Source organism: Theobroma cacao, chromosome 4 (assembly GCF_053813885.1).
Source record: "Theobroma cacao isolate CCN51 chromosome 4, ASM5381388v1, whole genome shotgun sequence".
NCBI lineage: Eukaryota > Viridiplantae > Streptophyta > Magnoliopsida > Malvales > Malvaceae > Theobroma > Theobroma cacao.
The window spans coordinates 35,613,024-35,635,622 of record NC_142642.1 but is presented as its reverse complement, the minus strand read 5'-3'; the positions used below and the strand labels follow the sequence as shown (position 1 = coordinate 35,635,622).

Below are 22,599 nucleotides of genomic sequence, written 5' to 3'. Positions count from 1 at the left end.
AAGAAAAAAATCATTCCATAGCTTTGGAACCACTGGTTTCAACTTTTTAAAACCGATTTGGTGGAAACTAACTAAATTGTTAACTATATAATTATAGGGTTATTAATGTGAATACATGCCACGTTAGATTTTTTAATGACAAATTAAGTCTTTCTCACTTAAATTTTGAAGTGAAAAATATAACATTTTTATTGACAGACTTTTTCTTTTTTTTTTAAATAAAAAATAATAAATTTTGAATATGTTAAGATAATTGTATAAATTATTTAATTAAAATTATAACACAATACTATTACTTAGTTAGATTAAAATATATAATTAGACTAGAATATTTAGTTAAGTTAGACTATAAATAAAATTAACTATATATATGAATCATCTCTATAATATATATCATTAACTATCACAAAAAGATCATTTGGTGTAACTCCATTGCCTAACATGTGATTTTAGATTAATATAATAAAATCTATTCATTACCATCCCATGAATACCATGATTTTATTTAAAGATTTAATAGAACCTTCCAAATTGAAATTTTAGTTTTTACTCTTTAATTATTATTTTTGAGGGCCAAAAAAATGATAATAATTGAAATGGAGAAAACATCGATTTTTTTTTGAGTGAATATAGATCAAGGCAAATTAAATTACGTAAAATAGAATAGTAGTAATGTTGTTATTTTATTTAGCATAATTATCGTTTTTCTTTAATCTATTACAAACATCAGAGGAAGTCAATCAAGATCAAGTGGATCTTGTTATTTTGTAGGGCGGACAGGTGTAAATGGTAAGTGGATCTTGCTACCGTCAGCATGCGATGGAGACGACCCATTTTTCTTTTCACCGAAAGAGATACTGTTCATTATACAGTTCCGACTACCGCACCCGCACCGCCATCAAATTAAATAAGCAAACCCCAAATTAAATTAATCACCATCACAGTTATTTCACTATTTATTTTAAAAAAAAAAAACTCGCCTCTTTGTTTTTTTTTTTTTAATAAAAAAGAGACACAAAAGTGACCCCACGTCCCCACCAACTGAAGCTAGCAGGCTACGCAACTTTTTTTTGCTTTTCCAGTCTCTCTCTCTTTCTCTCAACAAAACACTGCCTTTATTTTCACAGTTTCAAAAAACGGGAAAAAAGGGAAAATTATATATAAAAAAAAGTGACGAATTCGAGTGATAGTCACATTGGCACCACCTGGCGATCGCCGAGTGCTAGCTGCAATTGCAAAACGCTCTGACAAGGCTCCAAACGGCTCTTCCTCCACGCGCCACGCCCACGGTCACCCAGCCAGCAATCTTAATTTCTCCTTCTTTATATCCAATCAAAAACGCCGCGTTTGCTATACGCATGGAAATCCGAAGTCCCGAGACATTTGATCCCGCTTTTCTCTGATCTAGCGTTTCGTTTTTCATCAAGTTTAAATATCTAAGAAGATCTTTCGAGAACAAGAGGGGGCTCCTCCCAAGTGGTTTGCGTTTTTTTTAAAGTTTTGGTGATCACATGAGTTCGGGAGATTTATAGCTAAAAAGGAAGGAAGGAAGGAAGGAAGCAAAGAAAAAGGAAAACAAAAGAAAAACGAGGAGGAGTAAATTATTGGAGTGGAAATAAAGTGCTTTTAGTCGACATGGTTACTGGAAATATATTTCATTGTAGAAAGAATTCGTGGCCGCCTGAGGAATATATCAGCCGTAATACTTTACAGTTGGTAAGTTTTTTTTTTTTTTCCATTTTTTAATATTGACGGAGAAAGCTTAGTTAATCATTGCATTCTTTTTCTAAGTTGATTAGATTTGATTCTGTTTGGTTGCTGAGAAAATGTGAACGCGGAGGAAAAAATAAACTGCTATAAAAGTTAGAGGATCAAGGCTGGCTGTTCCGCAGAATCAGTCTTATCCTTAAATAAAAGGATTTGAAATTTTATTTATATAAAATTTGCAAATTTTGCTTTTTTTTTTTAACCTCGTTTTCATAATTAAAAAAATTAATCGTAGTGGTTTTGTTGATAGGGATCAAGACGTGTGTTAGGAAATTTTAGTTAATATTTTACTTTTAAGTATTAGGAGAATTTTCTTTTTCTTTGTATTATCCATTAATCAAAGCTTGATTTCAAGCTTGCAACTGACCAGAATTCAGAAAAGTGTGGAAGAATTAGATGGTTGAACTGACCTGATAGAATTCCTGTCTTAGATACGATTGGTTGATTTTTGCAGCTGGTGATTGTTTGAAACCCTGTAATTTTTGAAAAAGCAATAGAAAAAATGTGTTGAACGTCATGCCTATGTCAGTGTCATAATAGTTAAGTCTCAAATGTAGGGAAGAGACTGACAGCCATGCTTGATAATATCTCAAATTGATACAGTTTGCTCCTCCTGATATTCTTTTAAATATGATAATCTTAAATCGAGAAACTATCCAATATCCATTGCATCTAATTGAGGATAAACAGTAACAGCTTGATTTGCTTTCGGTCTTAAGTGCCACATTCATTCTACCTGACAACTATTTTTTTTGACATAATAGCTGTAGGTTTAGTTTCAGACTTTTTCTTTTTGATAAGCTTTCTTCTATACTGATTTTGTTGGTTTCATCTTCCACTATAGTTTGATTTTGATAGTGCTGCCCCACCAAAACAAGCTTGGAGAAGGAGATTAAACAGCCATGCTAATATTCTTAAAGAGTTCAGTGTTACATTTGTGGAAGCGATAAAGATGGTAAGAGTTCAATTGATTCATTAACTACTGTATAGCAGGAGCATATGATATCCTTGTCCTTGTTACCTCTTCTAATTGATCTTGGAATTTGAAACCTTAGGTGCGATTAGGTATACGCTTGTGGTCCTATATCAGGGAAGAGGCTTCGCATGGAAGGGTAATTCTCTCATTATATTCAGTTACTGTCGTTCTTTTTTTCGATTTTTAGAAACAGTTTATTATTTTCCTTGATAGTGCAACTGCAGGATGAAGATGGTTTCTGAGGTTTTTTTTTTTTTATATATATTAATTTTGTGGCATGATTATCTGCAGAAAGCACCTATTGACCCTTTCACCCGAGAAAGGTGCAAGCCTTCTGCATCACAAGGAGTACCACTGGGAGGAATGGGGTATTTAATGTCGTTTAGCTACATGGTTCAGTTCTTAGTGCTGGTATATTTATATGTCTGATTGTGCAAATCATATGGCAGGAGTGGCAGTATATCCAGGGGTTTCAGAGGCGAGTTCAGGCAATGGCAAATTGTTCCTGGAACTTGTGATGCTTCACCTGTTATGGCTAATCAATTTTCTGTAAAGATCTGCTCTAAACTTACTCACTTGTTCAAATTTAATTCTTAGTATGAATTTTTAATTGATTTAGTTCTATGACCACTTTCCTCCCATGATGAGGGTTAAAAAAGAATACATTAGATGTTTAAGAAATGTTAAAACAGAATTTTCTTTTTCATGATGATTGTTTTCTTTCATGATACTGTAGATATTTATATCTCGTGATGGTGGGAATAAGAAGTATGCATCAGTTTTGGCTCCAGGACAGCATGAAGGATTAGGGTAAGAAAAACCTGTGAAGTTCTAATACAATCATTCTAAAGGAAATTGGATATATGAATGTCTATGTTCTTTAACATGCTAGAACAATAGATATTTACATGTTGCTCTTTGATTGGTCAATGATGTTACCTCAAATGGTATACACCACCTGTAATTATGAATTAAATATCAAGCTTTCCACAGCTGCATCAGATATTTCTATGACTATCCAAGTAATAACATGTTGGGCATGTAGTCTCCAGTTCTTGTTTGTTTATCATTATCATCATATTGAAGGACAGTATTTGATATCTACTCAACTGACTGCAAAATTTTCATGTCATGAATTTTAGCTTTTAATACCCTACTGAGAAACCAGAGTTGCAGATTTTGATAATTATGATTTTGAGTACCAAGAACATCTTTATCATGAACTTGGCAGATCAAATAATATCTGGTTTGATTTCCTTGTCATAGTTTGGCATTTTGTTTATAACATTAAAACTTATCTTGAAAGGAGGGGTTGATGGTGGTGGTTGGATTCATTGTTGGACAAGGTGTGTCTTTCATGCAGGTGTATTTTGTGTATTCAAAGTGTGAGAGAGGTTCCAGTGAACTATTGGGGCTTGCCTAGATTTTATTAATCTGTCTTTTATCATCATTTTGAAGTTGGCATGAAATTTATTATCAGAGCAACTGTAGATTGTTAGCCTAATGTCAGTTGCATGCTTTTACAGGAAAGCTAGTGATGAGGGTATTTCATCATGGGGTTGGAATCTGAGTGGCCAGCATTCCACATACCATGCTTTGTTTCCTAGAGCATGGACAGTATATGATGGTATTATTCGAACTTTCTTTGCTATACAAATCGGTTTATTTTTCCTTGAATCTTGTTTTGAAATGGTCTCTTTACTTTTTTCAGGTGAACCAGATCCTGACCTTAAAGTGTCCTGTCGACAGATTTCACCTTTTATACCACATAATTATAGGGATAGCAGTCTTCCAACAGCTGTTTTTGTCTACACAGTAAGTTTACTAACAATCTAATATCGACAACTTAGTGACCTGTTACAACCCCCTTTTGGTCTTATGTGCTGATTCAGAATTAAGCTGTAAATTGTTTATATAGTTGTTTTAGATCTAGACTATTTTAATGGCCCTTTGTTTGTTCCATTTCTTACAAGTTTTATTACTTGTTCTATTGCAGTTGGTAAATACTGGAAAAGAAAGGGCAAAAGTCAGCCTACTTTTCACATGGGCAGTAAGTTCATTTTCTACGTCCAAACTTGTTTAATTTCACTCAATCAATAGTAAGACAGGTCCATGGATGTTCAGTAATCAATGTGTGTTTCTGCAGAATTCAATTGGTGGAATTTCACACTTATCGGGAGATCATGTGAATGAACCATTTATGTGAGTATCTCTGGTGTATGTTCTTGCTGTTTTTGAACCATGCACTTTGGAAAATGTCTTAACTTTACTCTCTTTTATTTTGATAGAGGCGAAGATGGAGTTTCTGGTGTACTTCTTCATCACAAGCAAGTCATCAAACCTTAATAGCTTTATATGACGGTTGGTTTGCAGATTTCTCTTAGTCATTTCAATGTTATAAGAGGTGAAAGGGAACACAATGTGATAAGCTCCTTGTTGGCTTCATCTAAGCCTCAACCCCTTTCACTACATATACAAACTCACAAATAAAAAGTAAAAAAGGAAATGGAAAAAGAGCGAAAGACAATGTTGGACTCGTACATAAGCCACTCAATCATACTTGCAGCTAAAAAGCAAAAAAAAAAAATCATACTTGTAGCTTGTATCTCATGTTAAAAAAATGTTGACAGTAGAAGAGAAGGCAATTTTTTTTTTTTTAAAGATAGGACATCTTGGTTATGACAATCAGTAGCCTAATTAAAATTTGTCATTCACTAAAAAGTAAATTAAATTTGGGCCATGCATTTCTTTTTTTTTTTTTGTTGTGCGAACATAATTGTGTTGCTAGTAGAAGTTATGTCAGGATGGTATGCCATTTTCTCAGACATGTAAAGCACTAAAAACCCACTCAATCTACATTGTCCTGTGGCACACCTACACAAACCTTCAGTTTGCAGATAAATTGGAGTATGAGAGAAAATATTAAAAGAAGTTAGGCACAATTCTTTTTCGTTTCTGTTGAAAAATGGTGAATGATTTCATTTCAAGGAAATGTTGATGAGAAATTATGAGGGGTATGCCTGATTAATTGTATTTCTAAAAAATGTTGGTGAGAGTACTTCTGATTTTTTTCAGATGTGAAAACGCATAAAAAAACTGTTCTATTTACCTTGTCTCATGACATACCTCTTTTGCATATAAGCATTAAGGTATTTTAGATACTTGAAAGGTTGTTAGGAGGCTTTTTTGTTACAATCAAAATTTGAAATCGTTACTACTATTAGGTGAATTACTGTTTCTTTTACATGTTTTTATTTTATAGAACAACTAGATTATTTCTTAAGAATTTCGGTGAATATTCCTATTGTATCTTCTGAAACATCTTGTTTGCCTTCTCATTACCACTCCCTGAGACTTTGAATTTCGGATGTCCTTAGAATATTAAAAGATTTTGCTTTTAGCTTGCTTTAGCCTCTAGGGATAAAGTTTTACCTCTCTCTGGAGCAATAATATAAATTTTATTTTCTTTTCTTTAAAATTGAGCTTGTTTTTTCTGAACTGGCATTGAAACTTTCCTCCAGTCCATGAATTTCCAGGACATTTTCTTCAGTGCTGGCATTGATATCATTTTTTCTCTTTGTTCCCATAACTTGTCATCCTCTTAGTGTGTTTGTGTTTTGCTTTGATGCATACTTTGTATGTATAAAAAGATTATTGATATAGCTAACTTTATGACTAGATCTCAAATGTTTCTGAGAATTGTGGCCATTTCACAGGACCACTAAAGGGAACCCTCCTGTTACTTTCGCAGTAGCTGCATGTGAAACCCAGAATGTCAATGTGACAGTTCTACCATGTTTTGGTCTGACTGAAGAAAGCTCTGTAACAGCAAAGGAGATGTGGGGTAAAATGATGCAGGTAATAGATTCATGTTAAAGGCCACCACCCCCTTCCTTTATATTGCATCAGTCTTCCTACCTGGAATTTTGATTATGGAGCTCATTGACCTTATATATTTACGTGCATTTGATATTCAATTTCAATTGCATAAATCATGTTTCATGAATTGCTAAGTGTCACAGCATTCTTTCCAAGTTTGTCATCAATTATGGCCATGCTAGGCATTTGCCTGACCCAATTAAGAGTTAAATTGTTGTTTGCTTGTCTGAAGGATGGACAATTTGATCGTGAAAATTTTGGTTGTGGCCCAAGCATGCCTTCATCACCTGGAGAGACACTTTGTGCAGCTGTCTCAGCCTCTGCCTGGGTGGAACCACATGGAAAGTGCACCATTGCATTTGCTCTTGCTTGGTCTTCTCCAAAAATAAAATTTTTAAAAGGGAACTCATACCATAGGTATATTTACAATGCCCCCTTCTCTCCTCCTTTACTCATTAGTGCATGCTCAAGTATTTAATTTGCCATGTTCACTACTGTCCTTGGATTTGGATGTTGTGGTATTGTCTCTGTTATGCAGCTACTGAGAACGAATTGACAATAGGTTGAGAGACCAAGCATGAATCTAAGGCCATGAGAAATTCCAAACTTTACTGCTGTGGGACAACACCAGTTATTAGTCTCTACCATGCAAGCTGTCCTTATTAATTTTCCTTTTTCCCATAGGATTGTTAAAACTGTAATTTTCTAAGGTGTTACATTTTTTTGTCCTGGGAGAGAGAGCTAATATGTTGCTGACCTGGTGATTATCCAGTGATGTTTTCCAATCAAGCAACGTTGGTTGTGGTTTTCTGTACATGCCCTCAGTGGCATTGTTATGTCACAGTGCTATTAAACTTTGGTGATCATCTCTGAAACTTTTTTGTTGTTACAGGAGATACACTAAATTCTATGGCACATCTGAAAGAGCAGCTCTGAAATTGGTTCATGATGCACTGACAAGTATGTATCTGATTTGAATATCTTTTCATTTCTATGTGGTATTTTCTTTTTCAAGTCATTGACTTTGGCATCATTAATCATTTCAATTTACCCGATGGAATCATACTTTCCAATGTGGCTTTTTCCTTTGTTTTCAGAGGCTTTTTATTTAAGTGATTCTAAGTTTCTATTAACATCATATCGGTACCTAACACCTATTATATTTTGGTTGGTTATAGATTACAAGCGGTGGGAAGAGGAGATTGAGAAATGGCAAAGTCCTATCCTGAAGGATGAAAGGCTGCCAGAATGGTAAAAATCCAATGAAACCTTTTACTTTTCTTGCTTTTTGTTCTATGCCTCCCTTGAATTTTAAATTAGTGTTTTGGTGTCCAAAAAGGATGAATCTTGCATGTAGCAAACCCTTCCTCTTGCTCATATGGAAACTATTGTGTATGTAAAGGGAAGGGTTTATATAATGTAATACTTTCTCTAACCTTGTCTAATTTTTAAATGCTTGCTTATGTTGTGCTGGTGCTAATATAGAGATATGAAAATGTATCTATATGTTTCTCTTTCCTTCTAGGCTAGAGACTAGAAAGAAAGTAAGTGAGGGAAAGCAGGGGGAGGGGGTGGAGGTGGGACATTGAAGACTGTGTACTTTTGACTGTCTCTAGGGGCTTACTGGCTTACTACACTTTAGCAATTTGGTCAATGCTTTTGAAGCTGTACAGCCATTGTGCTGCAGATATCAGTCTCACAAAACACGGCATTATTGCAGTGTACTTTTGGTCTGATATTGTTATTTGATGCTTATAAGCAAGGACTTTACTACCAGATAAGGGTGCATGTTGGGGGCAAGGGGGGGGGGGGGGGGGGGGGGGGTTATTTGTTGATATTTCATAGTAATTAGCTAATTTTTTTCATTTATTTTCAGGTACAAATTCACACTGTTTAATGAGCTCTACTTTTTGGTTGCTGGTGGAACAGTTTGGATTGGTATTTATAGTAACTGCCCACTCTTTTACATCTTGGTTTAGCTTAAACTAATTCTGGCATCCTGTTGTACAGTCTGCATATTTACTTATAGTATCTTGTGTGTCGGCAACAACAACTTATAACAGCATCTTGGTCATTAAAAGCTAGGTATAACTTATTTATCCACTGTGCAGATTCTTCTTTGCCATCTATAAATGTGAACAGTGATCAAGATCCACTGACAAAAGTAGAGAGCATAGATGTAAAAGTAACTAAAGATGAAGTGAACTGCACGCATGATACTGTTTTTGAACATACTAGTACCAGTGGTTGTAATGGTTCTACTGGTGTTGGGTTAAAAAATAATGGTGATTCAGCTATTTCTCAGAACAAAAGAAGCAGTAACTACTTCCCGCATCACTTGAAATCGCAGGATCAACAATATGACAGTGATGATGTTGGTAGGTTTTTGTACTTGGAAGGAGTTGAATATATCATGTGGTGCACTTATGATGTACACTTCTATGCATCGTTTGCCCTTCTTGAGCTTTTTCCCAAAATTGAACTCAATATTCAGCGTGACTTTGCCAAAGCTGTTTTATCTGAGGATGGAAGAAAAGTGAAGTTTCTAGCAGAGGGTAATTACGGAATTCGCAAGGTTAGAGGAGCTGTTCCTCATGATCTAGGGACTCATGATCCTTGGAATGAAATGAATGCCTATAACATACATGATACAAGCAAATGGAAGGATCTAAACCCCAAGTTTGTGCTTCAAGTGTACAGAGATTTTGCTGCCACAGGAGATATGGCATTTGGTGTTGATGTTTGGCCTGCTGTTCGTGCTGCAATGGAATATATGGAACAATTTGATAGAGACGATGATGGCCTCATTGAAAATGATGGATTTCCAGATCAAACATATGATACTTGGACTGTTCACGGTGTAAGTGCTTACTGCGGTTGCTTGTGGCTTGCTGCTCTCCAAGCTGCTGCTGCAATGGCCCTGCAGGTAGGTGACAAGTTCTTTGCTGAAACATGCAAAAGCAAGTTTTTTGGCGCAAAATCAGCGTTTGAAAAAAAACTGTGGAATGGTTCCTATTTCAACTACGACAGTGGGTCAACTAGTAATAGTAAGTCGATACAAGCAGACCAACTGGCAGGGCAATGGTACACAGCGTCTTCAGGCTTGCCTCCACTTTTTGATGAGTTCAAGACAAGGAGTGCTCTTCAGAAAATATATGATTTCAATGTAATGAAAGTTAAAGGAGGCAGGATGGGTGCTGTAAATGGGATGCATCCCAATGGAAAGGTGGATGAGTCTTGCATGCAGTCACGTGAAATATGGACAGGTGTTACCTATGCTGTGGCGGCTAATATGATTCTTGCTGGAATGGAGGAAGAGGCATTCACTGCAGCTGAAGGTATTTTCATTGCAGGCTGGTCAGAAGAGGGCTATGGGTAAGTGTTTAGTATGATTTTCAATCTCTTATTTCCTTACATGATGTTTTAGACACCAAATACGGTGACAGTTATGCAAAATAATGATGATAATCAATTTCCATGTCCATTAGAAACACTGGTTTTCATAGTTCATAATATGCATCTTTTGTCATGTGGGAAACAACGCTGAAGTTTATGTTGGAAAAACTTTTTATTGATAAAAAATGTACTTCTCAAGTGAATGATGTTGACAGGTATCTGGACTGAGCTAACTGAATCCCTTACAGAAAAAGTTTAAGATGTGATCACTGTTGATAAGGGTTGAATAATTAGAATGATATTCTATCAAAAGAACATAGAATGTTGATTCTTCGTATATTAAAACAGCTCTTACCATATAAAAGTCTAACCTTGTCTCAGCAATCCCAGTGAAACAGATATATCTGGACTCCTAAACTGCCTCTACTGTCAATAATATTAATGACCTTCTCTGAGTATAGCCATCGATAAGTTGTTAATTTCACTGTGGCTTTTACCTCCTACGTTTTGTCCTTTGGAAGGTGTTGCTTAAATTATTTGTGCTGTAAGAATCACTATTTATCTTCTGTTTTCTTTTGTACACAGTTACTGGTTCCAGACTCCAGAAGGATGGACAATTGATGGGCACTTCCGATCTCTTATGTACATGAGGCCTCTTGCAATATGGAGTATGCAATGGGCACTGTCTATACCTAAAGCAATTCTTGACGCCCCAAAGGTAAATATGATGGACAGAATCCTCATTTCTCCCGCAACATTTTCCTTGTCTCTCACCGAAACAGGAGTTAGAAAAATTGCAAATAAAGCAAAGTGCTTTGGAAATTCTGTATTGCAATGTACATGCTAATCATCATATTCATGTATATGTAAAAAAAAAAAAATGTTCATTAAGTCATTTCCTTTAACCCTTTCCCATAGAATCCAAAGCTGGGGCAGGTTCAAGGAATCCCTATCTATTACGGGTCAGGGAATAAAGAGTTGGGCTGCAACAAAAAAGCAGTCATAGACAGAGTCAATTCTTTGCAGCACATTCTTCTTATTAAGAAAATGTGAATTTCTTTTTTCCATATTAGCAAAAAATCATTGACATTGCTGGAAATGCTAAGCGGATTTGAACACATTAGGCAACAATCTGTAGCAACTGGAGGAGTACAGAGAACCCAAATTCACAAGGAGTTTGAATTTCTTTTGTTTGTTTACATGTCATTTGTTGCTTTTAAGTTATTAGTATTATTGATTTGAACTTCCCTGAATTACCTGACTTCCCGGAGGCTCATTTCTGGTGGAAGTTATTTTTGTGAAACGAATAAAACTGGAAATCAAATCGAGACAGCATGTACGTCTCCTGTCTGCTTTTGTTGTCACATGGCATTTGTCTTCACTTGGGAATATGTAGGGTATACAAAAAGGGAGAAAGAAAAGAAAATGATTGCGGTGCCAACTAAAACCCCCAAAAAAATAGAAAAGGATCATATATAATCCCAGCGTTTGGTCCCGGAGTTTAAGCTAGTTGGGGAACTTTTGATGCGCAATAAATCCGATATTGACATCGTCACGTTGGCCCCAGGAAGACTCAGACGAGCAATTGTGAAGGAACTTTGACAGAACACTGTAACTGGATTTCGACAGAAAAAGAGGGTAAATACATAATCGGTTCTTGCTCAATTTTTTTTTGAAATACGGTTCTTGTTCAAATTCATTGACTCAATAAATTACTTGGGAAAAACGCTTCCCTTTCCCACCTTGGAGGATCCAAACAAAAGTCATGATGTTAGCTTTGCTCCATATTTTATACAGAGGCCAACTTTGAACGGCCACTGCCAGAATTGAAATTCTTAACCAAAAAAGTCAATTCGCCTATCATAAAAGGCAAAAAGAGAGGGTGAAAAAAATTATTCTCTTTGATCTAAATTAGTGGATGCCAAACTTTGATACGCAATCAAAAGGTAAAATTCCTTTTATAGATAGTGAAAATGTGTAATAAATGACATACTGACGCGGTAGATCTATAGCATTTAAATCTAATAGTATTTCCTTATTAAATCTCCACCACTTGATTCCATGCAAACTCATATTATATATTTATTATATCGCTAGTAATAGGCTGGTATCTCTGTACCTGGGGCAGATCGTGCTCAATTTTTTATTCTCCTTTCTGTCTCAGCAAAATGGTTGGTAGGGTCATAAGGAATGGTCACAAAAAATTTTTCTCTCATTTATTAATTGGTTGATATTCTTGTTTTAAGAGTGATGTCTCAATGAGAAAACATTATATTTAACACGGTATTAACATGATACCATGTAAAACAAATTTGCTACACCTAATTTCCCTATTTTTGCCATTTTTTTAATTGAAAAAAAGATTTAAAAGAAAATGGCCCCAGGACTAGACAGTAGCATTAAAACGCCGAATGTGAACAGGCAGACCTTTCAGCCCCGGACACCAAAGCCAAGCTCTCTCTCTCTCTCTCTCTGTTTTCTTTCATTTCAGTTCATTTCTTCTCCTCGCGTGCCTCTTTTTCATTCATATAGATCGCATAAAGCTTTTCGTTATTTCTTTCTCATTCTTACTAAAACCCTAAAGAATCAATCCTTCTTTATTCCCAATCTCCACCGCCACTAGCTCAGGTAATTTTTTTTTTTTTTTTAATTTGAAAAAATTCAAAAACCAATGCTTTTTATCTGATTATATTGTGATTTTTCTTTGCTTCATTTTTTTTAGGAACGTAACTAAGGTTGAGGCTTATTGATATTCTTCCTGTTTTATTTTTCCATTCAGTGTTTGAGTTTGTTATTTAATTTGAAGCAATCATGGCGAGGAAGATGTTAGTTGATGGAGAATTGAGCCAAACGAACGCAGACGAGGCTCACTATCACTTCGACTTGTTTGTTATCGGTGCTGGAAGCGGGGGCGTTCGAGCTGCGAGGTTCTCTGCTAATTATGGAGCTAAGGTATTCCAATTTCTATGCCTCTGTTAATTTAAGCAAATCGAATTAATTCGAGAAATGGCACGTTGTTAGTGTCTTAGCTTTGGAAATATTATTTTAATAAATTAAATGCGGTAATCGATTCTAAATTTGTGATATTCGATGCGTTGGATCCATATATTCACTAACAAGCAAGGTTGATGAGTAGGATATTGAAGTACTTAAGATTTTGCTTTGGAAGGAATTACCTGTGTTTAATTGCTTGTTACCAAACAGTTGAAAACGAGAGAAAAAAATTGTGGTAGGGTGTCATTTATCACATGTTTGTGGTGAGGCAGTGGGTGGGTGGCCTACTCAGAAGTAGGAAATGTCTATCCTATGATTTCTTTGAAGTCAATATGGGTCAATTGAATCTAAATTGTTTACTTTGTTTAAAATAGGGAACTGTCTTTTAAAACAAAAAAAAACAAAATCAATGCTATTTGAATATTTTGCGTATTTTTTGTTATTTTACTCTTTTAATTAACTCTTTGACTATTTTGCGTCTTTTTTGTTATTTTGATAGCCTCTTTCGTTCATTTATTTAATTTTGGTTGATAAATTCATGCGTAATCTATCTGGCTTGATGGAGTATTAGTCCTTAGCTACTTGCTCTTGTTCAACTGCATTTTTTTGGAATTCATTATGACTCTTTTATCATTGTTTTCTATAATTTTCTTCCCTAAATATTCATTTTGTAGCTTAAGAATTTGATTGTTATATATTTATCTATCTATTAATTATTTCAAATGTCATGTTTGAAGGTTGGGATATGTGAGCTCCCATTTCATCCAATTAGCTCAGAAGTCATTGGAGGAGTTGGTGGGACGTAAGTTGATCACTTTTATAACTTAATTAGTTTTGCTGCAGCATGTTTTCTTTAATGCTGTGTCACATTTTGTATCATAGGTGTGTTATTCGTGGTTGTGTTCCCAAAAAGATTTTGGTCTATGGAGCAGCATTCGGAGGTGAAATTGAGGTGACACTGTGATCCCTATTAGTATCACATTTGATGGCAAATTTGTAACTGAATGATCATTTTATGGGAAATTTTCTTCTGTGAGAGATTTCTTTGTGACTATCTTGGCACATTAAGATATTGGCTTATGAATTTGTACATAATTCAAGAACGTAGGGAATTCTCTAGAGATCTTTTTAGTATCTTCTTATGTGATGGTTGGAGCCACATATAGCTTTTTGCCATAGGCCCTCCAAAGTCGTCAGAAATCTTGCATACCTTTGAATTTGGCTCTATTCAGAAGGAAACAAGTTGACCCACAAAATAGATTTTTTCATACTATGACTTCTCCGATAGGAGATAATATTCAACGTTGCTTGAGCCCTCACAAGACTTCCATTTTGGTTTAGCCATTTATTTGAAATGATTGAGAATTTTCCATCTTGTTATTGCTCTATTTTTCTTTTTGCTAAAATAATTAAATATATGAGTGACAAAGTGGCAATCAATTTTATAAGAAGCATAGTATTCATTACAGAAAAAAATGTTAGTTTGTCATTAATATTCCTGAATTTGATGTTCAGTTAGTCTATTTTTCCCCCACTTTTCTATTAAGAATTATTTTTAGAACTTCTGTTCTGTTGTATTTTAGTGTGAAGTAATCTGTGGTTTCTAGTTAGCTAATTGGCTTCAGTGTTTGATAAGTGTATGGTTTTTGCTTCGTAGGATGCCCGAAATTATGGATGGGAAGTGAATGAGAATCTTGATTTCAATTGGAAGAAGCTTCTACATAAAAAGGTGCTTTGTAGTATCTTTCTATTTCAAACTTTTATATATTTATTCTTTTTTTTTTTAATTTTTTCCTACCTTTTGTACTTGTAGACTGATGAGATAATCAGATTAAATGGAATTTACAAGCGGTTATTGTCAAGTGCTGGCGTTAAATTGTTTGAAGGGGAGGGAAAGATTGTAGGTCCAAATGAAGTTGAGGTGACACAACTAGATGGCACCAAATTGTCCTATTCAGCGAAGCACATATTGATTGCAACTGGCAGCAGGGCACATCGTCTTCCTATTCCTGGGCAGGTATATAGACTGATTTCCCTCTAGAATGATCAGAAGTTGATTCAGCACAATGAATTGGGTATTCTATACTACTTGTAGCTAGATTATGATGAAATTAGCTTCTCATATATTTGAACCAAATATTCGTATAAACAAACCTTTTATAACTGCCATACTTGTGATTCATGAATGAAAACTTGTATGCATTTCAAAAAAAAAAAAAAATGAGTGAAAACTTATATTAATTGCTTTTAAGCTAAATTTTTAGCTGGGCCCCATTAAATTAAATTTAATTTTGGTAGCACTAGCAGCATGTGTAGATGCAATATTTAAACATATGGGAAAGATGGTAGATTCACAGATAATATTATTTAGAATACAGTCTGGCTAATTATGAAGGATCTTCTATTTTTTTTTCCTATCAAAACCACCAATTTTATTTATGTAGATTGCAAGCCTTTAGGTTTGGTTTATTTTACATCATTGTGATATATTCTTTTTAAGTAAGACTAAAGATTGATTTCAATGTCATTATTTATGAACTTGAGGTTTTCACAATCTTTCTATTGTTAGAGTGAATCCTATTGTACATTGCTTTCCAACAAACTATGGGCTATACTTTTAGTTTCTCTCGCTGGATGCTTCTATTGCTTCATAGTGCATTACTTGTTACTAGTGCCAGAAATATGACCAAACTTAATTTATGGACAGATTGAAACTGGCTACTAGATTTGATATGTTTTTAAATAAGATATCACCGTTAGCATTTTCCTTTCATGTTTTTTAATTCTCCCTCTTTTTGACGTTTTAGGAGTTGGCAATTACGTCTGATGAAGCATTGAGTTTGGAAGACTTACCTAAGCGTGCTGTTGTACTTGGAGGAGGGTATGGCACGTCTCCTGATTGCTTGTTTGTTCTTTTCATCTGCTCAGTTTGTTAATGGCTTCAGATGATATGTACTCTTCCTGTCCAGATACATTGCTGTTGAGTTTGCATCAATATGGCGGGGCTTGGGTGCTACTGTAGATCTCTTTTTCAGAAAGGAACTTCCATTGAGGTTATTATTCAGTCAGATTTTATTTATTACTGCCAGATTTTTCTGGTATTTCATAAAAGTCCCTAGATCTGATCCTCTATTTAATTTCATTTGATGTTTGTTTTAAGTCTTATGGTGACCGTAATTGTTTTAGATATGTTCTTCTAAAGTGTTAAGAAATTTCTGCTTCATACTTTGTATGTACTTGTGATGTTTATGCTGGCATTTCATCTAGAAATTTGCATTATCATAGTCTGTTATTGGAATTTGGTAAATATTTTCTAAAAACTCTAAAGATGTTCTTAAGAAGATTGCCCAGACTGCTATTAATAGGATGAGATGGGCTTTATGTCTTCAAGAGAGGACCCTGATGAAGACTAGGAGTGACTAATAATTTTATGCATCTATGCTACAGAGGGTTTGATGATGAAATGAGGGCAGTGGTTGCTAGAAATCTGGAAGGAAGGGGAATTAATTTGCACCCAAGGACAAATTTGACTGAGGTACTCAATAGCAAATTCTGTTCAGTTTGCATTTCTTTTGTTTTCCATCAATATATTTTACTTTGTACTGATGTATGTTCTAATATACGTGAATTCAGTTGATTAAAACAGATAATGGCATAAAAGTTGTTACAGATCATGGTGAAGAGTTGATTGCAGACGTTGTACTCTTTGCTACAGGTAATTGCAATCTCTTTTAGGTTTCCAAGCAATTTTTTTCACCACTTTCATAGTCTTGTGATTCAGTTTATTCTGTTTTATATTTATCTCCATATTTTGTGGAATTCAATATTGATGTCTGAAAGGCCTGCTTTTTCTTTTTCTGGGGTGAATGACAATAGCCATTCTGCTGGTTAGTGGTTTGAGTTCCCTGTGCACCCTTTGAGCAATAACAGTCAGCTTTTCACCCTTCGTGGTTTACCGTCAGTTCTAATGCCATTGCTACTTAGTGGCATTATGTACAGTCTTGTGGTGATTGTTTTAGAGACCTGCACATTTCCTGTGCCTGCTTTGTTGTTTATTCAATTTTTCATAAAATTGCCAGTTAGCTTTTACTTTGAAATCTCTCTCTCTCTCTCTCTCTCTCATGTGTATATGTTCTCCATGATAAATGCTTATTCTGTGGTCAGTCACCAATCCCTTGATCTGGCTGATGAAACTTACATGCAATAGCAATATTTATTATCTGTGAGATGCTATCAAATATAGAGCTTCGCATGTTCGTTTTAATTATTATTCTTTGTGAAATTTCAAAAGCAAATACATTTAATTATTGACCTTAAATTTTACTCTGCTGCTCTATTTCTTTTTAAGTGGTTAGGTTAATTTTGAATGGCTTGCTAATAATTGGTGCACTTTTATTTAAGTACTTAGTCATGCTATTGAAAGTCCTGGCTAATATTCTTGAATGTTTTTTTATATCTGAAAATGTTCTGTGTTTGAACTTGATATATTTTCACAAACCTGTATACTGATGGCCTGCTATATCAGAGAGAGCATACTCATTTTGTTTTGAGAGTTATTTGTTGTAAGTTTGTGAGTGTGGTGATGTTCTTCTTTTGTTTGTTACAGGCAGGGTACCAAACTCAAAGAGGTTGAATTTGGAAGCTGTAGGTGTTGAACTTGACAAAACAGGAGCTGTGAAGGTTACTTCTTCTGTCTTCTCTTATTCTCATTTCTTGTATTATTGAACATTACTAAATTTTTTTCTGGAAATAAGTTGGTATCTGCTGACTGGATTGTCTATGGACAATGCCAACTTGTATGGGTATGATATCATTATGATTGATGTTACTAACAACATGATTTCCGATGTTCTATTTCTTTGGCTTAATTTATGTTAATTGCTTTGAATGAGTTCTCCCACATTGTCTGAAAACAACAGTTACATGACGAAGTTGAATCTTGCAGGTGGATGAGTACTCATGCACTAATATTCCCAGTATATGGGCTGTTGGCGATGTTACAAATCGAATGAACCTGACTCCAGTGGCCTTAATGGAGGGAACTTGCTTTGCTGTAAGTGTTCTGTCTGAAGCCCTTTTATTTTTCTGTACAGAACATGGTTTTTTCTTTTTGTTTCACTTGTAACAATCACAAATGATTACATGTTAAACTTCATTTTTTTTTGTGTGTGTTCATGTTCCTTTCTGTTTATTTTTCTTTTTGGGAAAACGTTTGCAGAAAACTGTTTTTGGTGGGGAATCTAGCAAACCAGACTACAGCAATATACCGTGTGCTGTGTTTAGGTAATGATTTCTCTCTTACAACATTCCTTTTGGAGGTGATTTGGTGTGTATATGTAATTATTTACATTAAAATATACTGAAGTGGTCATGAAGAATTGTATTTGAATCTCTTTCTCCAGAGGACTGTAGAATTTAGACTTCTTTGAAGTTATTAGGTTTTTTATCCTCTCGGAGGATTGTACAAATTTTTTTGTTGAGTACCTCATTTGATCTTGGGCATATGCAAATATTCAATCTTTTGGTGCAACTAGTGTCTAATTTGTTATAACATCTTCCTTTTGAAGCTTCACTTTTTGGTATATTAATTGCTATGTTGTTTTGCTATTTTGCAGCATACCGCCACTTTCTGTTGTTGGTCTCAGTGAAGAGCAAGCAATTGAGCAAGCAAATGGCGATGTTCTGGTTTTCACATCAACCTTCAATCCAATGAAGAATACTATATCTGGGTATGATGATGATTTGAGATGTTATTGCATAAAAAAAAATGCAGCCATATTTGTCCCTGACTCTTCTGCCCCTTCCTATTTTTCTAAAGGCCTATATACCAATTGAGTTGTATGTCTTCATTTCTATCTTTCACTTTTGTGGCTAGGTTATGTGGACTCGGGATTTGGTTTCAGACTTAGAGACATCATTTTTTTTAAGCAAGCTTTTTTATTAACATCAAGGATCAAAGTGTCAAACCCACAAATTTAAGGTGTCTAACATGGATAGTGTAGGGTAAATTGAAGAACCCGTGAAACATGGCTATGGAGATGCTATTTTGCATTCTATGTAGCCTGCTAGTAAAAGGCTTCACTGGGATGAAGATGATGACAGAAGGGTTAATCTTGAATATTTTTATTGGTTTTTTATTGATTTGGGACGTGCTGGGGTTATTCATTTTTGGCTTCTTCTGTAAGTAGCTTCCTTGCCAGCTAAAATGCTTTTCAAAATTCTCTATTTTATTTAATAAAATGTCAATTAAGCATCTAAAATATTCTACTATTCCAGAGGTTAATGTATCCTTTTCCTTGTCCATTTGATCAGCAGCCATGTGTGTGATTCTTGTATATCTATGTTACTAATATTTTGCTTTCTTTGCAATTCATAAATTTCTTGTGTTCTGCTTCTAGACGGCAGGAAAAGACAGTAATGAAGTTAGTTATTGATGCGGAGACAGATAAAGTTCTCGGGGCATCTATGTGTGGGCCAGATGCACCTGAAATTATGCAGGTACTTTATTTGTTGGTTCTTTTGATGTGCATGCATATCTCCATGTGTCAGTGTATATATCGATGCCTTGTGTAATTTAAATACAAGATTATTCTAGACAATATGAATGTAGGGAATATTGGTAATGTTGTCTAAATTTTGCAAGCGCATAGTGTAAATTGTGGCGTGGCCCTAACAAACTTTATTGGATTGAGCTAGTGTGTTTTGCTTTAAGGGAATAGTTTCTTATCCGTGAATGATCTTTGCTTCTGTCCTTGATGGATAATTCAAGTACTAGAGAATATTGAAAATCCTGATTACAAAAGGGTTTCTAGTTCACACAAACTTCTTACAGACCTTGCACCTTGTAGTAGAATGTAGATGCACTGTATTATGCTAACAGTTATTGCTGGATCCTATTATTTGTCAAAATATGATGCAACTGGCAATGATAGATGGGCCCAATGTCCTTATGCTAGCTTTGTCTTGCAATAAGCTGCATTTAGGAATAAGGTGAACTACACTGCATGTTGAAGGCCTGAAAATGATAACTCATATGTTCTAATTTTGGTTGTTCTGTTTAGGGGATTGCTGTTGGACTAAAGTGTGGAGCGACAAAGGCACAATTTGACAGCACGGTAAGTTGAACTTGTCTTTAGAACTAGACGTCTCTTCTGGTTTGACTTATGCCCTCCAATACTATACTTTTTCAGACTGAATTAATACCTTGGCTGAATTGGGTATTCTGAACCACTTTTGTTAAAGGTGTTTCTTCAGCTCCGGTTATTTCCATTCTATCTAAGGTCATGTTTGGTAGGTGGAATGGCTAAGCCATTCCCCCTCTATTCCTTACAAAATTTTATCCCTTTGTTTGGTTTGCTCTTGAGTAAGGAATAGCCATTCCAAAAAGAATGACTATTCTTTAAAATTAGGCAAAAGCTTGGAATAGCTAATACCACCATCCCCCATGGTATTAGCTATTCCACACTTATGGGAATAAAATTTATACATTTTGGACTAAAATGTCATTATTTATTTTTAAAAATTACAAATTTAAATTTATAAAATGAATATTTTAAATTAAAATTTAAAAATATTAATATTTTTATATTTTAATTATAACATATTTAAATTATAAATAAAAAATTAGTATTTTAAAATATTAATTTTTAAATTATTAAGTGAAATTTAAATTAAAAAATGAAAAATGCAAATAGAGAAAAATAAATCTTATTATAATAAAAAGGTTAAGTTATTAATTATATATTATAAAATATTTTGAATTTAAAAATTAATTAAAAGTATTAATATTTTAATCATAATAATATTTAAATTATAAATTAAATTACCAATTATTAATATTTTCAATCAATTATAAATTATTAATATTTAAAAAATAAAATAAAAACAAATAATCATAATAACATTTAAATTATAAATAAAATAGTAGTATTTTATAATATTAATGATTAAATTACAAATAAAATATTAATACTTAAATAATCAACTATTAATATTTAAAAATATAAATTATTAATATTTAAAAGATAAAATAAAATAAAAATAAATAATCACAATAACATTTAATATTAATGATTAAAGTATAAATAAAATATTAATATTTAAACTATCAATTTTTAATATTTTAAATAAATTATACATTATTAATGTTTAAAAATAAAATAATTTAAAAATAAATAATCATTATAACATTTAAATTATAAATAAAATATTAGTATTTTGTAATATTAATGATTAGATTATAAATAAAATATTAATATTTAAAAAATAAAATAAAAATTAAATAATCATTATATAATAAAGGGTATTTTTGTCTTTTTATTTTTATTCTTTTCTTATTCCAAAGTTATTTTTACCAACCAAACACTGTAATACGTCATAATAATCATTCATGCTCTATTCCATTTATCATATCAAATTACGTAATACTTATTCTATTCTATTCTCATCTCATTCTATTCTCACGTAATAGCTATTCTATTCCATTCCTGTCTATTCCGCGAACCAAACGTGCTATAAAGGCAATAAGTAGCAAATGGTTTATCCCGTAGGCTATCAACTATTTGTTAGTATGAGCAAAGCTTTGACATTCTTCTTGTTTTCATTATTATTTTGCTAAAGAGAATGTTTGGAGGTGGATAAGAGGATGTGGTTATAGCCATTTGGGTTATAGAAGCAGACTTATAATATGCAAACTAAGCAATAAGATAATCATTGGCTGCCCTTTGTAAAACTGTTTCTTTCCAAATATGATTAGTTCCTTTATTCACGGAGGACAAAATTTTGGACTTTCCTTTCTTGAAGAATGATCTGCCCTGGGCAATCCCAACTTGTACCCCCTTCGTAGAATTCCTTCTACACTTTATTGTAATTTTTAAGTATCCACCTTACTGAGCAAGTCTTTTGAACCTTTCCTACAGGTGGGCATACATCCTTCTGCAGCTGAGGAGTTTGTGACCATGCGGTCTGTTTCACGGCGTATTACTGCAGGTGGGAAACCAAAGACAAATCTGTAGTAGACATTTATCAAGGAAATATTGGTCCTGATAATATGCAGTTGGAAGCAACACTCCCATGGTCATAGATATCTCTCGGGAAAGGGTATGGATGATTGCAAAGGGTTGTATTTCCATTTATCTTTATTCCCAATAAAATGCTTTTCCGTTGTATTGGTTGAATAGTGGTACTAGCAGTGTATTTGTTTGGTCGGTGTATGGCATCATTCAATTTGGAATTGTATCTTTGTCTTATGGAGTAATGCAAAGGCATCTTAGATAAGTTCTCTTCTTCCGATGTGCGGGGACCCTCTCTTATGCGGTACGTGCCGTTTCCACTCAAGTCTGTGTTGAGAGGCTTTTTGCTGCAATAGTTGGCGAATTACATACGCCTGGGTTCCTGCCACTTGGAAAAGGCTAGGATGGACAGTGAAGGAAAACCCTTGATTGTTGCAATTGGAAAGGAGGATCAGTCAAAGTTGCATCATTAAACATGCTTTCGTTGATTGTTGCATTTACTACTTTTACCAAAGTCATAAAGGCCCAAAGTGTATTTACACTTAAAAACAAAAAATGAAACTACTTGTTCAAATT

General features: G+C 34.1%; 2 protein-coding genes across 3 annotated transcripts; both read left to right on the top strand.

Annotated features, from left to right (window-relative positions):
- The first annotated feature begins 1,006 nt into the window (after window positions 1–1,006).
- LOC18602754 (Beta-glucosidase, GBA2 type family protein) lies at window positions 1,007–11,217 on the top strand. Its single transcript, XM_018119860.2, has 18 exons — window positions 1,007–1,716; window positions 2,612–2,722; window positions 2,823–2,879; window positions 3,035–3,111; window positions 3,193–3,292; window positions 3,480–3,553; window positions 4,270–4,370; window positions 4,455–4,558; window positions 4,740–4,793; window positions 4,890–4,945; window positions 5,032–5,070; window positions 6,460–6,601; window positions 6,855–7,039; window positions 7,515–7,582; window positions 7,801–7,873; window positions 8,499–8,560; window positions 8,734–9,997; window positions 10,604–11,217. Exons 1-18 carry the CDS (start codon window positions 1,636–1,638, stop codon window positions 10,863–10,865), a joined length of 2,910 nt encoding a protein of 969 aa, XP_017975349.2. The 5' UTR covers window positions 1,007–1,635; the 3' UTR covers window positions 10,866–11,217.
- A 1,206-nt stretch (window positions 11,218–12,423) lies between these two features.
- On the top strand, window positions 12,424–22,288 carry LOC18602753 (glutathione-disulfide reductase). Of its 2 annotated transcripts, none has more exons than XM_007034345.3 (17): window positions 12,424–12,646; window positions 12,825–12,970; window positions 13,750–13,814; window positions 13,895–13,964; window positions 14,670–14,741; window positions 14,826–15,029; window positions 15,820–15,893; window positions 15,982–16,065; window positions 16,460–16,547; window positions 16,646–16,727; window positions 17,619–17,692; window positions 17,958–18,065; window positions 18,231–18,295; window positions 18,628–18,741; window positions 19,411–19,510; window positions 20,074–20,127; window positions 21,931–22,288. In XM_007034345.3, exons 2-17 carry the CDS (start codon window positions 12,830–12,832, stop codon window positions 22,024–22,026), a joined length of 1,491 nt encoding a protein of 496 aa, XP_007034407.3. In that variant the 5' UTR covers window positions 12,424–12,646; window positions 12,825–12,829; the 3' UTR covers window positions 22,027–22,288. The 2 variants fall into 2 exon arrangements, with proteins under 2 accessions (XP_007034407.3, XP_007034406.3); XM_007034344.3 differs by having other exon boundaries at window positions 12,425–12,646; window positions 12,798–12,970.
- The last annotated feature ends 311 nt before the right edge of the window (window positions 22,289–22,599 follow it).

Coding starts and splice junctions, on each gene's coding strand:
- LOC18602754 (XM_018119860.2), top strand. CDS start 1,636: ATGGTTACTGGAAATATATTTCATTGTAGAAAGAATTCGTGGCCGCCT. Junction 2,723..2,822: donor TTGTGGAAGCGATAAAGATG/GTAAGAGTTCAA, acceptor TTGAAACCTTAG/GTGCGATTAGGTATACGCTT. Junction 7,040..7,514: donor AAAGGGAACTCATACCATAG/GTATATTTACAA, acceptor TTGTTGTTACAG/GAGATACACTAAATTCTATG.
- LOC18602753 (XM_007034345.3), top strand. CDS start 12,830: ATGGCGAGGAAGATGTTAGTTGATGGAGAATTGAGCCAAACGAACGCA. Junction 16,066..16,459: donor AGAAAGGAACTTCCATTGAG/GTTATTATTCAG, acceptor TCTATGCTACAG/AGGGTTTGATGATGAAATGA. Junction 20,128..21,930: donor AGGCACAATTTGACAGCACG/GTAAGTTGAACT, acceptor CCTTTCCTACAG/GTGGGCATACATCCTTCTGC.